We start from the raw sequence: 17,581 nt of genomic DNA, 5'->3' as shown, positions 1-17,581 counted from the left end.
CGATTGAACTCGGCTCCAGTTTTTACATTTATGTTTTAGGTGGGATTGTCAAATAACAAAACAAAATTTCTTAAATTTATATTGTTCAATTACATTTTTACGGTAACGTACCGAAAAGGTAAAACGGGACCCTATTCCTGTCACTTCGTTGTCTGTCTGCTGTCTCCAAGCTGTGTCTCCTAAGCCGTGATAGAAAGCTGAAATTTTCACAAATGATGTATTTCCATTGCCGCTATAACAACACATTCCTAAAATTAAAACCTAAAAAATATGAAACCCTTCGTGCGCGAGTCCGATTCGCACTTGTTTATTGTTGATCAATCTGGATTACAGGAGACATACCTAATAACCACGAAAAAATTGGATATATCTAAATTCATAAAACGGTTCTATGATACTACGCTGTGTATATAAAAACTATATACAAAAAGCTCATCCAAATCAGCATCTATAAATGAGCATGTACTTAATAGTCGACTTAATAAATCCACATGATCGTTACATGTAATGATGTCAATTATTGGTTGTTGTTTGTTTGTATCGTGTTGTGGGGTTCTGAATGGAGATAACCCACCTTCCACCCCTTAGTTACATCAGTCTAGACCCATAGGTTTGAGCTATAGGCTGTTTGACAGTCATTGTCAATGCATTAAGTTACCTTGATGTTCGAATAGTCTATTTGATATGAAATAGGCTTGAAGCGGAGTACCGATGTTGGGTATTGCTTTAGTGACTGGATATTATAGTAGGATCATATTTCTATAGGACAAGACAGGATAGTTTTCATATTTCCAGCAATGATTTTTGAAAAATATCAAATTCAATGATTTTTGATTTAAAATGATATGATTATCATCTTTCTGTACATTAATAACTAATAAAGTGATGCAAACGCATTAGCTTTTTGATCAAATTATCTATCTTGCCACCCTACGCTCAATCGCTTCTCTATAATAAATTCCTCATACTAACAAAAAAATAAATAACTCCATTTAATAACTGAATAATTCTGATATACCTATATTTTGGGTTCGATTCCTACCCGGGGCAAATATTTGTGTGATGAACATGGATGTTTGCTCTGTGTCTGGGTGTACACTGTACATATCTATATAAGTATTTATTTAAAATTATATATTATGTATGTTTATCAGCCATCTGGTTTCCATAACACAAGCGAAAGCTTATTATGGGATCAGATTGTGCCGTGTGTGAAAATTGTCCCGAAATATTTATTTATTAAGCTGTTTGCATAGCTTCTGTCGCGGGCCTTAAGCGCGGGGACCGAATCGAGAAATTCCGTAACGAAAAAAACCTCACGCTCCCCACTCCGACGGGCGGAGGTGTGGCTTGAAGGCATAGCATGCAATAGCTTTACCGCGGCAGTCCCCGAGTGCCACATGTCTTTTTTTATTTATTTATATAATTCCATTTAAATAATATCACAAATAGCCTAAGGGCCATATAAAAAGTTGATCTGATTTTATTTGCAGATCACTTATTTTGCTTACTCATTCAATGTCATCCTCATGACAGTCATTAATATTTCTTATGATTTTGTATTAGCTAGTTCAATAAAGAAACGAATCTTCAATGGCGGCGCTTATCATTCCCTCTCGCTCACACACGGCCGTACGGTATGCAAAAAAAGGGAAAAATTAAATCACTAAAATGTATTTGATTTTCCCTATAATAGTTTTTATTATAAATTTACAATGACAATTATGAATTTGCGAAAGTAAATAATGTTTTATTGGAATTTGACAAAATATGTTCTTTGGGAAAAGTTGTTCAGTTTTATGGGCTTATTACAAGTATTATGGGGATTTTATTACATTCTGTACACGTAAATATGATAATTCATATAAATACACAAATACAATAACAAAAAAGTTTGTCAACAAACAATTTGAAATAATTAATAAAATAATTATCAATTTACGTTATTTTTATTTTCTTTTTTGCTGATCCTACCATCTGTCAAAGTCAGCTTTGGCCGCCATTGAAGATTCGTTTCTTTATTGAACCAACTAATAAGTCAAAATTTTCTCCTACCGTAGAAAATTCCATAGAAAATTTATTCATTTTACAAAGTAGGTATTAGCTGTTTAACAATGTGTAATTAAATTAATCATTATTATGTTTAAGTTTCATCAAAAAGGTGGAACGCATTGCCATCTTTCAAAGCACAACATTATATAACCCCCAACCCACGTGTCGACAACAAGCGGCTACTTTATATTTAAAAACAGTAGCGACATAAACAGATTCCCTGGAACATCCAAAATAAAACAACCCCGGGCAATATATCAGGAATATTCAATATTACACTGCTAGTTACCTTTATTAAATCAATGTTCTCTTTGTACTTCCATTATTACTTTTTGATCTCGCTTTATAGTGCTTTATAGTTCAATGAATTACAGTCAAATGAAAGGTATCAATCAATGCATTTACCGCACCGTTAATATTTTTCGGAACTGATAAATACACTGTCAAGTAAACAAAGTTTTTAATTTGGCTTCAGTCGTATTTGCTAGTGAATATTTCCCTTTGATATATTTAACTGGGTATTTCGAGAATTTTATGGCTGTTTCAAAGTTGTGAAGGCAGGAGATTATGTTTGAGTGAAACTGCCCCTTTTTCGTGCTTTTTCTCCATGAAAAAATAGAAAAAAGCCGAATTGGTCAAGCCGTTTTCGAGATAAACTTAGCTACTCGTTTTTATTCTATAAACGATTATTATTATCATTTTTAAAGTTATTGTATTATTTGTAAATTGGAAGGAGCTTTACAATTGCTCGTAGAATACAGGATTCAGCGTCTACGAGTTTTCGTAGCGTATTGTACCTAAGTTATATTGTAAACTTGATCAGAAGAAAATATATATAAACACTTTATGATAAATTTCCACCATAAATAGTTTTAAAACGCTTGGTGTACGATATTATATTATATCTTTAGATACTGAAAACCTACACAGATCGGTCCATATTTGGGAGGTAGTGTTTCAAATATCCATGTTCCATCCATCCATGTTAAACTTATTAGGTACTCTCGTTATAGGCGTCGGTGGTTTAAAAATATGTTTGTGAAACTATAAACACGGATTTAAATATATTATATAAATAAATGTAATGTTGTGCAACAAGTAATTTGTAGTAAAATGTACCGGAGTCAATATTATAACAGATTGACGGAAGCTGAGATACTACGTTATATTGAATTTCGCCTTAGAGTTTCTCCCACTGAGCGGCTGTCTATATACATCGGTCTCTAGCAGTCTCTGTAGCGTGTTCTCTCTGTATAGTCTATACTCAATACAATATACAAATTAATTTGATGACTCTGGTCCAGACGCCTCGGCTTGAAGCGTCTTAACCTAAACAATAATTACTTCAATGAAAAGGAAAATAATGAACATTGTATAGCTATATGTAACTACTGAAACTCTTGCTCGCTCAGTGGTAAAAATTAGAACATAAGCACAGAATACATAATAGTAGCTAAACGCTACAGAACGGACACTCTCCGCCTCCCGCCAAAATTAACACTTACTTCACCCCGCACGATCAGCCTAAAAATGGTCCGTATTTCTGCAAGGACGATACGCAACGAAGATTGACAACATTAATCAAATTGACTTAAAGTAATTTTATTATTTTCTGTGATTATTTTGGATTTGTGATTATCGTTTTTCGTAGAAAATGGTTAGATATTGTGCTGTTTACGGATGTATTTCATCAGAAAAACGCGAATTTTTTTTTACGCTAGTCACAAATGTGCCAACCTTATAGCGTTTACACACACATTTACAGTCTCTACAGTGTGACTGTCAAAACGATAATTTTGTATGGAGTGTCCGGGGTGTGACATAAGCACAAATAAGATTATGTGTGCAATGTTGCATTTATTTAAGGTAGGTATTTATTAGGTAGCATTTGCTCTCCTCTATAAGTTATGCCAAATTTCATATTTCACCATCGGCGATTTTTTTCTTAAAAAGAGAAAGTTTTTGTTTATAGATTGGAGAAACGTTTTTCCCGCGCGTTCTTTTTTGAATGCGCCTGATTGCTCTATTTTGATCACGAATGACAAGTACAAAACAAGACTAGTATACCAAAAATAAAATCGTATGAAGATAAATCTCTTGTAAAATGAATTGTTGAGCGCAAGGTAATATTCATACTTATACTTAGATACTTCTCTTAGTAGGTATATTTGGATCTTATATTTAAAGATCTCTTGTCTGAATAAACTGAGTTTTAGGTACTTTATTCTAAACTCTATAATTACATTTGCAGTAGCATAAAATGGCTCTAATCGCATATTGTCGTGAATTTCCAGAACATGACAATACTTTATTAACAAGTTCACGTAAAATCATTCATAGATGTCTTGTACCAATAAACTAGTTGTTTTGGAACCTGAATCAATCATTATAAAAATACTATTAGCTATAAACTCATTTCAATAATGTTCGTATCGTTAACTATGTAATCCCAAATGTGCAATTCGCTAGCCGTTGCGTTGTTTTACAAAACACGGTCTAACTACATACAAACCGGCTCTAAACGTATTAATATCTACCATGGTCTAAGACTCTAAGAGTTCGTAAACGTTAGAACTCTAATAAAAAGTCTTACTACAAAACATAATTTCGTTAAACCATAGTTAAGGACAAGTTAAACTTCTGAACTTAAGCTAAACCATGACTTAATAGTCATGGGTTTAAACGAGCTCTATTTAAGTTTTTGTAATAAGACGTATGTATAATTTTAAAATATATTTTTATCAATAAAAGTTTACAGTGAAACCAATCAAAACGTATTTACTCACAACATAAAACAATTTCAATTTTTCTCGATAAGTTTGCTTTTAAAAGTTTTTAAAAACTGTTTAATTTATAAAAGCTATCATTTTGAACAGTTTCCACGTGTAAATTAATTGCATAGAAAATACGAACAGCACGTGTCGCTTTCTTTTTATCGTTTTATTTTTGAGTTTGAGTTAAATTTTTGCCCTTTAAGTTAATTTTACTTGGAAATTGAAAAATAGCTTCTATTTTGTCACTGAACGGAGAATGAGTTTAGGTTCAAATTCAAAAGTATAATGTCGTTGCGATCGTACTCAACTCGTTGTTTTGGACCTACTTTTGAGAAAAATTATCAGTTAAATTTCATCAAGTTCGTCAGAGTCAAGACCCTTTTCTGGAAATGCAATGCACACACATAACGAAAATCTCAGCAAACATAATGTATAATTTTTGTGTTTTCTTCTTGTGTGTGTGTGTGTGTGTGTACCTTATTCCAGAAATAAAATATGTACCTATTCTTTCTTTCTTCCTTTCTTTCAACAATTACATTCGCCACTTATTTCAAGCGATAGGAACCAATAATTTATTATACGTATATAATATCTGTGCTCAAATAAAATAAAAATGACATTCGCATTAGAACAGGGAACACAAGTTTAAGATTAGTGTATTAAGGACATAGCTAGGTATCATGAAAATACTTTCGCCAATTCTTTAGAATACTCAGGCACTTAATGAGATTTAATATTTACTAAATATAACAAACGCAAGCAAAAACCATCGTAGCTTGTAAAAGTTATAATAAATGATCTATTTTAGGTGCTTTTTATGATCACTTATGAGAAATTCACATTAATGGCAACTAACAAAATAAATACGACGGCTGATAAAAATCCAACTACCTAGATATGTCTAAAAAAAACACAAATAAGTAGGTTGCGGTAGCAAAATTTATGTTCAACAAATACGTCTATTTAACCACAATTGGGCACTTTAAATACATTATAGTTTAACATAATATAAACAATAATACATTATCAAATTGATCATGAAAGTTGCCTTCAAGAAAATGATTTAAGAAATCTCACTAACCTTGCGTATACGGCGGAGGAGCGGCCACGTCGCGCACCGCCTCGCCCGTCGCCTGGAACCGCGGCGGCTGACCCTCGCTCCACACTACGCGGTCCATCTCATCATCCAGCCGCAGCTCGTCCTCCGAAGGGCTCTGCACAACACGACAAAGCGTCCATGATAATAACATACTGACAGTTTTTTCGTCACTTTTACGGGCAAGAAAACGCTACGGAAGCGTCTATCACACGATCGAAATTGTCCGTTGGATTAGACTTCGACTTTACTGGAAAGGAGTCAGAACGCGACTTGACCACCCAAGAGACCCGGATGCGGTCAGTTCGTCGGTTAAACTCATAAGGCTGCGCTTCAAGTTCAACTGCGAAGTTTCAGTACGCGCTGACGCATGCGCGGTACCTCACTTGTGAGCTGTGGGACGCGGGAAATTCTAGGTACACGCGCTGTCCTGTGTTATACCCACGCAATTAAATTTGGCTTCTTTGTAACATGGTTTAATTACAACCTGTTTATGCAATGGCCATATTTATTTTAATTGACTACACGTGTAGTTGTTTCACGGAAACATGTCACTGATAAACTTTGGTTTGATTTATCATTATTGAAATTCGGTTTTTTTGACTAGCGGGTGCCATACAGGACTGATTTCTATAAGCGTTCATATTAAAAAACAATTAGATTACGATTTTGTTATCCGGTAGAAGTAAAGGCACTGAATCAATCAATAAACTGGTCACTGTGTATAGGATTTTCATTTTTTTACCGTACCCCACGCTTAACTAGATGATGGATGAAATTGGAAGCGCACGACGCACTGAGCAAAAAACAACTTGATCTAGGTTAGCCTAGTTAGTTATTTTTAGATTGTTTCAATGCAATTATACAATATACATCCTTACTGAATTTGACTTTAGTTATTGATACCATGAATAATTTACTTTATAATCAGGTTAAAGGCATAATATCTCCGAACTGATATATATTCTATAATACTATTTATACTAGACATATAAAGTTGACTAACGTGCTTTATCTAAACATAAACTCATAAATTTAAAACAAATCCCGTCTCAAATTTATCGACAAATTACGCAACAACAAATAATTGATTATAATATTGATTGTAGGTAATTATTTTATCCAATATTTTCTATTCGATAAACCGTTTCCATCTACAAAAAGGATACTTAAATGCACTTTGTATTTGCTTTTCGAATTACATTGTCACGAGCGCAGGCTTATGGGGGATTAAAATCGTAATCTTCAGCTTATCTCGTTTATTTTCCTGAAAACTGAAAGGGGTTTTTAGATATTAAACGTTTCTCGAACACACGAGGCGATGCCACATGTATATTTGATAACAAAATAAACATCTGCTACAAATTATAAAGATTTTCCATAACCGCGTTTTTAGATTAGGTACAAAACTTTGGCTTTACGAATGATAAAGAACATTTGATATGTTTCGATCCCCAGAGATCATGAACCAATTATTAGAATATTCTGGAATTAAAACCATCATTGCTAAAACATCCCTGCCCTTTAATAAAACCCAATATAATAAAAGTAGGTACACACAGAATATATTATGATTCATTATTGAAATAGTACTTAATGCTCATGTACCCATATTAATTCTCCAAATGCCGTACCATGGGATCCAAATTATTAATTAAATGGATTTATCTCATGCAGTCCGTACATGAAATGTAAGGGAAAATGTACGTATTCGCAAATAATTGTGAGGCATAACTCAATATTCTCTGTAATAATTAGTCTGTAATTTTAGATTCCTAGAATTCAAAATTGTATTTTGCTGCTATAAACGTAAATAATCCAAATTGTTAGAATCAAAATATTTTAAAGGTAACCTAAGTTAGGAGGTGATTTAAGATCCGATCGCTTTTTTGCTGAAGCTTTAGCGTACGGTAATAAGCGACAAAATTTACAGAACTAAGATAAAATTGGCAAATCTCAAAGGTATTCTTGTAAAAAATAAGATCACTCAAGGTTTTAGTTACTCAAATAACTTTCTATGGTAATGAATGTGAGACCATGTCAACTGCCTATTCCATAAAACTATTTTTTTTGCAATAGTTTTTCAATCCATCAACCGCGAATATCATAGCCAATATTTCCGGATTAAAAAAGCTCTGTCCGCAACTGAAAGTCTGTTTACAAAGTGTTCTACCTATTGTTACCTTTTGCTACTATTATAACTAAATTCTGATAAGCAAATAGAGATTGTACATCAATTTATGAAATATTTCTATCAATTACGCCTCTTGTACCTACGTTAACGAACCGTTAAAGCTTATTACGAGGAGAAGGCCTGAATGCTGTTTCCACGAAGAGTTTTCAATAGCAAACGAGAGATTAGGTACGTTTGGTAGCGTAGTATTTAGTATTCAATGGGATTTGGGTACCAATCGCGTTGCAAGGTAGATATACTGGCAGATGGCTATGGATTATAATTTTCAATCAACTGAACAGTATTTAAGTTCTAAGAATTTCCGTTTGCCATCATAGTGCACAACTCTACTTGATTAAATTTAATATCTACTTCTTAGTATCCAATAGTTATCGAAGATCCAATATTATTGTAGCTGACCTTGTACATTTATTAACTTTTTTACTATATGTGTATTTGATTGTATTTCCAGGTAAGCCAGATTATGGATTTGCAATAAGTTTAAGGCATAATATAAAGATGTATCTTATTATTCTTACGTATTCTCTGCAGGTCTGTTTGTAAAATACCTTTATATTTATATTTTATAACCTACTAAATGCCTAAACCTTAAAACCTTAAAAAAATGGTTGAAAAGTTCAGTTTTGTAGAATGTCTTAATATCAAAATATGATGTGATATTTTTAAATAAACTCATTAGTTACCTAGGTACTCCTTACACTTCTTACTCATAAGAATTTTGCGAGTAAAAGAACCTAGCACAAAGCCTAGTTTAAACAAATGCACGTAAATTGCATTGTCTTTGAGAAGAGTCAAGTCCCATCCAAAAGGCAATACACACTGTATTGCAATAACACGGATACAATTTCTGGCTTCTGGGGTAATCCACGAAACAAAACAATATCGCAATGCACAATTCGAAAACCCAACAGGATCTAGGACAGCTCTAGATAGAGGGCAAATACAGTTAGGTACCTAACAACAAATACAATAACATAAAGTCAATCAGTACAGATTCGAAAATTTATTGAGTAAAGGGAAATGGATTCAAATGAATTTGTCAAACGGCGCCATGTTTATTTTTTTGTGGGAGGGGCCTATCCCAACACGCCTAAAGGGCGTATTACGTCTTTGTCTCGTAAAGTCCCGAATTCCTTGGAGGGTTATGGAGCAAAGGTTTAAAACCGTCCGTTTTAATAAACGATTAACAGTAAGGCGTGATCTTGCACGTTGAAATTACTTTCATAGTGACAGTAGGTATAGTGAAAAAAATGTTAAATTTTTTAATTCGTAAAAAATGTTAGTAATAAATTATAAAGATTAGGTACTAAAAAGTGCACCGATGTTAGGTATCTATAGCAGTACATACTTAATTATACACCAATTAGTAAATATTTAAAAAAAAGCCCTAAGCATATCTGAATAACTTTTACATGTAACATCTACCATCTAAAAATAGCTTTTAAAAGCACATAAAATTATTTTTAACTCCTAAAAAGAAACCACAACCGAATATAAATAGTATCTACTCCATGTACCTATTTACAGGTAACAACTACTAAGAAATATTGCAAAGAAATCTTATCTACGGTTTGCGATCCCCAAAGACCAACTCAGGTAAAGTAAACAAATTGTACAGTGGAATTACAAGACTTGTCGACGATCGCGTCGTTTCCTTTGAGTGGAATCTATACGGCTTGACGTCAAAGCTTTATGTTGTAAAAAAAACAAACTTTTAAATAACATGCAGCGGAATGTTGTTTATGATTTTATAAATGACTAGCTGTGCCCGCGACTTCGTCCGCGTGGAATAGTGACTGCATAGTAGTTACTACTTAAGGCGCGGAATAGAGTAAAACCCAGCTCTAGCCGTTTTTTGTACTGTTTTCTGGAGCTATCTCCTTCTTATCCAAAAGATATATCAACTAAATAAAAATACATTAAATTTCTACATATTCTTGGCTCAAAAATGGCAAAAGTATTTTTTTATTTTATTGACTTAAAGTGTTATTAATCTCCTCCCAAAGAAATCCCAGAAATTAGAAATAATTATGTATACCGTGTATCTCCTCTTAAACTAATGATTCTTTTGATTTGGTATTTACACTATTGGATAGGCAATTTCATTACGAAAATAATGGTAAGAATTTTTTTTGGATAGGACCTAAACTAGATTTTATAAACATTTTATTCAAAATTTTGGGCGTATTCGCAACTATATCTCTTGCGCTTGTATGGGAGATTCAGTCGGCCGCTAGGTCTCGAGGGTGAAGCTTGTGTCGTTTGTCGCCGTGAGCGTCACATGACAATCACGTGACCCATGTTTATTCGAATCTACGAATATCAAACAATGAGCGAGGAATAGACGCTACTACTATTTATAGTGAGATTTTAGAAATCATCAATAATATAATAACTGGTCAATGTTATTATAATATATTATTATATAATTATGATATTTAGTTTTTAAAACATTCAAATGCTTTATAAATATATTTTTTTTAATAATCGAAAATATTTTATAAAAATTAAATTTAAATTATTATAAATTTATTAATTTATGCAATAAATCACATTTTACTTTTTAAATTTTTAGTGAGGTATTAGGATTAGACAAACAACATATTTTTAAGTTTTAAGTATACTACTTTTTGTCATGGGTGTCATTTTCATGGTTTTTGCGGTAGCTATTACCCAATATGAGGTCAAAACTAAAATCCAAGATCGCGCCGAGAAAAATTTTACATCTTTTTGTCATGGGTGTCATTTTCATGGTTTTTGGGGTACCTATTAACCAATATAAGGTCAAAATTAAAATTCAAGATGGCGCTGACGAAAATTTTACATCTTTTTGTCATGGGTGTCATTTTCATGGTTTTCGGGGTAGGTATAAACCAATATGAGGTCAAAATTAAAATTCAAGATGGCGCCGACGAAAATTTTACATCTTTTTGTCATGGGTGTCATTTTCATGGTTTTTGGGGTACCTATTAACCAATATAAGGTCAAAATTAAAATTCAAGATGGCGCTGACGAAAATTTTACATCTTTTTGTCATGGGTGTCATTTTCATGGTTTTCGGGGTAGGTATAAACCAATATGAGGTCAAAATTAAAATTCAAGATGGCGCCGACGAAAATTTTACATCTTTTTGTCCTGGTTGTCATTTTCATGGTTTTCGGGGTAGGTATAAACCAATATGAGGTCAAAACTAAAATTCAAGATAGCGCCGACGAAAATTTTACATCTTTTTGTCATGGGTGTCATTTTCATGGTTTTTGGGTTAGCTATTAACCAATATGAGGTCAAAACTAAAATCCAAGATGTCGCCGACCAAAATTTTACATCTTTTTGCTATGGGTGTCATTTTCATGGTTTTTGGGGTACCTATTAACTAATATGAGGTCAAAACTAAAATCCAAGATAGCGCCGACGAAAATTTTACATCTCTTTGTCATGGGTGTCATTTTCATGGTTTTTGGGGTACCTATTAACCAATATGAGGTCAAAACTAAAATCCAAGATGGCGCCGAGAAAAATTTTACATCTTTTTGTCATGGGTGTCATTTTCATAGTTTTCGGGGTAGGTATAAACCAATATGAGGTCAAAACTAAAATTTAAGATGGCGCCGATGAAAATTTTACATCTTTTTGTCATGGGTGTCATTTTCATGGTTTTCGGGGTAGGTATAAACCAATATGAGGTCAAAACTAAAATTCAAGATGGCGCCGACGAAAATTTTACATCTTTTTGTCATGGGTGTCATTTTCATTGTTTTTGTGGTAGCTTATATGAGGTCAAATCTAAAATACAACCAGGCGCTGACAAAATTTTGACATTTTTTCGAAATGGATGTCATTTATGTGGTTTTTCTTACAATCGTTTATATATTAATCGAGCAGAATTCAAATTATGTGGTTAAGGTGTAGCTTTTTGATGTGAAAGTTCTATAGGCGCGTTGAGAGTAAAATTTCAAGGTCGCGTCATGGTAATACCGTCACGTCATGGAGTAAGGCGGCTATTTTCGTATCTATGAATCTTACCAAAGAAGTTTTACTTCTGACATGTGTTCTCGGCTCACGCGCTCTTTTTTATTTTATTCTCTTCGTTTTAGTATATTAGATGAACTTTATTTTAAACAAAGTTGAGCGAATACAGTGAAAAAGCGAATATCTGTCGGAATATTGACACAGATTTGCGTTTTACATTACATTTTTAAATATGTATTTCAATAATAAATGCTCTTTAAAATTGATTTCTCCCGTAATATATAGGATTCGACTATATAGCAAATTTGAGTATAATTTACGCCGTGGCTCAAATAATATCACAAAACTCGCTTTCGTGATAGATCTTGTTTTTGATACGTAAAACAAGGCCTTGGAAGCGAAATTTTCTCCTTTAAAGTAAACTAAAACAAATTAACAAATACAAGCTATATAGTCGAATTCTTGAAAATGACACCCATGACAAAAAGATGTAAAATTTTAGTCGGCGCCATCTTGAATTTTAATTTTGACCTCATATTGATTAATAGCTACCCCAAAAACCAAGAAAATGAGACCCATGACAAAAAGATGTAAAATTTTCGTCGGCGCCATCTTGAATTTTAGTTTTGACCTCATATTGGTTAAAACCTACCCCAAAAACCATGAAAATGACACCCATGACAAAAAGATGTAAAATTTTAGTCGGCGCCATCTTGAATTTTAATTTTGACCTCATATTGGTTAATAGGTACCCCAAAAAGCATGAAAATGACACCCATGACAAAAAGATGTAAAATTTTTCTCGGCACCATCTTGAATTTTAATTTTGACCTCATATTGGTTAATAGCTACCCCAAAAACCAAGAAAATGAGACCCATGACAAAAAGATGTAAAATTTTCGTCGGCGCCATCTTGAATTTTAGTTTTGACCTCATATTGGTTAAAACCTACCCCGAAAACCATGAAAATGACACCCATGACAAAAAGATTTAAATTATCGTCGGCGCAATCTTGAATTTTAGTTTTGACCTCATATTGGTTAAAACCTACCCCAATAACCATGAAAATGACACCCACGACAAAAAGATGTAAATTATCGTCGGCGCAATCTTGAATTTTAATTTTGACCTCATATAGGTTAATGGTACCCCAAAAACCATGAAAATGACACCAATGACAAAAAGATGTAAAATTTTTCTCGGCGCCATCTTGTAGGTAAGTAATTTGACGAATATAATAATATTTATTTCATTCCGACCATTTCTCGGAATAAACCACATTTTCTAAGAATTGTATACAATGCCGGATTTAATACATTGCCGGTAACATAATATGTATGAAAATTCTTAAAAAAGTATTTTATGCGTTTCTTAAAAAGCTTCGATATTGCATACATTTCCTAGGGGTTTTATAAAACACTCACACTTTTTTAAGTTGGTTGAATATACTAACATACTTTACGCTATCGCACTAGACTATTAAAGGTTTATGTATTTGTGTATAAAAGTTGGTGTATTTAAGGTTTTATTTACATTCATGTATATTTATTTCAACTAGAAGTCCTTCAAACCATTTGGCGACAGTTTTTGTAGAACATTTGAATGGGATTGTGTATCTAGTTTTAAAGAAATATAAAAATATCACCGAATGATGATCATTACAGAGTACCATCAATTTTGATTCATTTTAAAAATTTAATATTAAATTCATCCATATGACTATAATTTAACTCTGAATTGGTAAAGACCAAAATTATGTGTATGCACCATTATAATTTTTTTATATAAAAAAATATTTTAATTGTATGCCATGTCTGTTACTTCTGAGCTCTGTGAATTTTACTTGTATTTGAAACAGTTCACGCGGATGCGCGTTAGGTGGCGCAAGAATTATTTGCGAAGTATTGTAGAAGCGGCGGATAGCTGTGGTTCGGGAAAGAAGTGTGAATGCTCAAGGTCACTCGCTCAGGGAACGACCTTAACACACAATTATTGAGTAAACACGTCTTGAAACACGTACTATCATATACAACTAAATTATAAGTAGGTACTTACAGATTATTATGTAACAGTTAAGAAATAAAATAAATAATAACACAAAAGAACTGTTAGTAAAATTTATTACTAAACTGAGCTATAAAACTTAGGTACAGAAGAGTTCAAAATTTCCAGGATGTGGTTATTCTCCCGCTCCCATATCCTTCTACTTTCACAGACTTTCAACTTTTCCCTTTCACCCCTAGTAAATGGCAGAACCGATTTTGATCTTAACCATGTCTAATCATACCTATATATGTACATGTATCCTTTCGTTTGGTACTCCATTATACATATCAGTATACATTTGGATTATTTATCCCCACTATCACCCCTAAGGTGCCCTATATGTAATAAAAAGATTAACCGATTTTGATAAAACATGACTAATTGTAATTCACACGTCATTTGTAATGCCGCTTGAGTATATATATTATTTGACCACATTCGATTATTTATTCCCACTTTAACCCCTATATCAAATAAATGGATGAACCGATTTTGATAAAATTTGACTTATTGTTTCTGACAGGTCGTCTTTTTTCATTTGATATATCACTTGGGTATAACAGACAGCATTCGTTTTTTTCATTCCCACTTTTACCCCTCTATATTATAGTAAATGGATGAACCGATTTTGAAAAAATTTGACTTATTGTTTCCGACAGGTCGTCTTTTTTCATTTGATATATCACTTGGGTATAACAGACAACATTCGTTTTTTTCATTCCCACTTTTACCCCTCTATATAATAAATGGATGAACCGATTTTGATTAAATATGCCTCATTATTCTTCTCACGTCAGGTCATTGAGTATATTTTTATTTATTCCCACTTTTACCCCTATATCAAATAAATGGATGAACCGATTTTGATAAAATTTGACTAATTGTTTCTGACATGTCGTCTATTTTCATTTGATATATCACTTGGGTATAACCGACAACATTCGTTTTTTTCATTCCCACTTACCCCTATATATAATAAACAACTAATGTAACAAAAAAAACGCATCTAATTCGTATTACCCGTTAGCGAGCTACGGTGGCACAGACAGACATGTAAACACACATAGCGGACATAACACCCCTCTTTTTGCGTCGGGGGTTAAAAATATAATACCTACGACATAATTTCAAAGACCTTTTATATAGAAAATTTACCTAGAAGTAACCATAATGCTATTTGTGCAGGTTTTAGACTTATGAGCAAAAATCTAAATAAAGGTCCTTTGACCCCCCTACTACCCCCTCAGCATAACCACCCCCCCACGCTTGGGGACTTTCGATATGATCATCTGGACATGTCAAGGAATAACTTTAGCGTATAATTTACGTAATAAAGTAATTCATGTATAGAATGCCTTAGTAAATGTTCGCTGTGATTACTTAAATGGTCATAACTTTTTTATTTATGAACCGATTGACATGAAATAAACACTAAATGTTAAATGAAGCTTACCACAATATATTAGTGAAAACCGCATCTAAATCGGATAAGCCGTTTCTGAGATTAGCGTGTTCAAACATACAGACAAACAGACAAACCGACAAACAGACAAACAGACAAACAGACAAACAGACAAAAATTTTTTTAACTACAGTTTTGGGTTCAGGATCGATATAATAATAACACCTGCTATTTTTTTTTTAAATATTTTCATTGTACAGACATCACTTTTCTACAATTTTATTATATGTATTGATGATTGATGATGATGATATAATAAATTATTAATTTAAAGTTTATACATAACCATTATCACGTTTTCTTAATAACTATAAAAATAGCTATTGAGACATTTCGTTAAAAGTATTATTACATACATAAAGTTTCGTTTATGCAAGTTTGGTATCAGTATAATGCAACCGCTACGAAAACAGGGTCTACGAAAGTTTGAGTTTAACTAGACATCTACGAAAACAAACTCAAATTGAATCTTTAAAAAGAACAATCATCCAGCCTTTGCCTTATGTAACAAAATGAAAAGGATCTTCTAAGTAAGTGTAAAATAATTACGGTGTAGACAGGAGAGCTTTCGCACCACTATATACCGTCTATTTGTCCACCTCAAAACGTAGTAATCTATACTAATATTATAAAGCTGAAGAGTTTGTTTGTTCGTTTGTTTGTTTGTTTGAACGCACTAATCTCGGGAACTACTGGTCCGATTTGAAAAATTATTTCGGTGTTAGATAGCCAATTTATCGAGGAAGGTTATAGGCTATATTTCATCACGCTACGGGCAACAGGAGTAGAGCCACGGGGGTGAAACCGCGCGGAGCAGCTAGTATAAAGATAAACCTCGTATCAACATCAGCTTGAGTTAAGCATTTCCCTAATACAAAACAGACAATAGCAGAAACTTATACACTTATATACTTATAGTGGAAAGTTTATCCAAAGTAACGAGCATAGCCCCCGACCGTGACCTTTCGTCTAGCGGCCGATGATAGCGGTTGCATTTCAGCGGATTGCAAGGCTATAGTCCTTGAATGCTGTTTGAGATAAGATTCGTATTTCTGTATGTGATAATTCGGAACGGGTTACTTTCTAACCCGTAATGCGTTTTTTAAATATGTAATGGACTAGGTTTCCGCCCGCGGCTTCGCTCGCGCAGTCAAAGAAAAACCCGCATAGTTCCCGTTCCCGTGGTATTTCCGGGATTGCGTCTTTTTCCCGGGATATTTATTTATTTATTAACACTTTATTGTGCTGGCATACAAATAAATTCTTAAAATTAAAACTTAAAACTAGTCCAGCACAGAAGGCGGCCTTATCACTTAAGAGTGATCTCTTCCAGGCAACCTACTGTGTGGAGTAATATTATGAAAAAGGAGGTAGGTAGGAAGTACAAATATATATACACATACATAAATATATGATCTATTATAAATACATATTACATACATATGAAATACTATATATATTACATATTATATAGTATAATACATAAACAAATAATAATTATATTACAATAATTCATACATACATAAACCCATACTGTAGTTTAGTTAGAAAAATAAATAAAAACACAAATAATAAATTAATTAATCTTACTAATCCGAGTTAAATGCTAGGTTCAAGTAGTGATTTCGGACTTGTTTGGTAAAGGTGGACAGCGTTTGAGCTTGTCGGATGCTAACTGGCAGGGAGTTCCATAATCCGGTGGCCCTTACGGTAAAAGAGCCACCGTAGAATTGTGTGCGGTGCGGAGGCATAGACAGCACTAACCTGTCCACCGATCGCAGAGAAAAAGTAGCCTTTGTCCTTTCTCGGGTATCAAAATATCTACATACCAAATTTCATGAAAATAGGTTCAGTAGTTTAGGCGTGATTAAGTAACAGACAGACAGACAGAGTTACTTTCGCATTTATAATTATGTAATGTATTATATGGGTAGGTGGAAAAACAGACATCTACTAAAATGATGTGATGTCTAATCTACTTGTTACTT

At 33.2% G+C, this 17,581-nt stretch overlaps 1 protein-coding gene across 3 annotated transcripts in view; it reads right to left on the bottom strand.

The window, feature by feature from the left end:
* LOC123705546 (anion exchange protein 2) overlaps positions 1-17,581 on the bottom strand; it is a 108,724-nt gene that overhangs the window by 35,382 nt on the left and 55,761 nt on the right. For all 3 annotated transcript variants that reach the window (XM_045654376.1, XM_045654377.1, XM_045654378.1), the window contains exon 2: positions 5,908-6,040. In XM_045654376.1, the coding sequence (XP_045510332.1) occupies positions 5,908-6,040 (133 nt within the window). The remainder of the gene's footprint in view (positions 1-5,907; positions 6,041-17,581) is intronic.

This window comes from Colias croceus, chromosome Z (assembly GCF_905220415.1).
Source record: "Colias croceus chromosome Z, ilColCroc2.1".
NCBI classification, from domain to species: Eukaryota; Metazoa; Arthropoda; class Insecta; order Lepidoptera; family Pieridae; genus Colias; species Colias croceus.
Note: the sequence above shows the minus strand (reverse complement) of the source record. Positions and strands in the feature narration are given on the sequence as shown.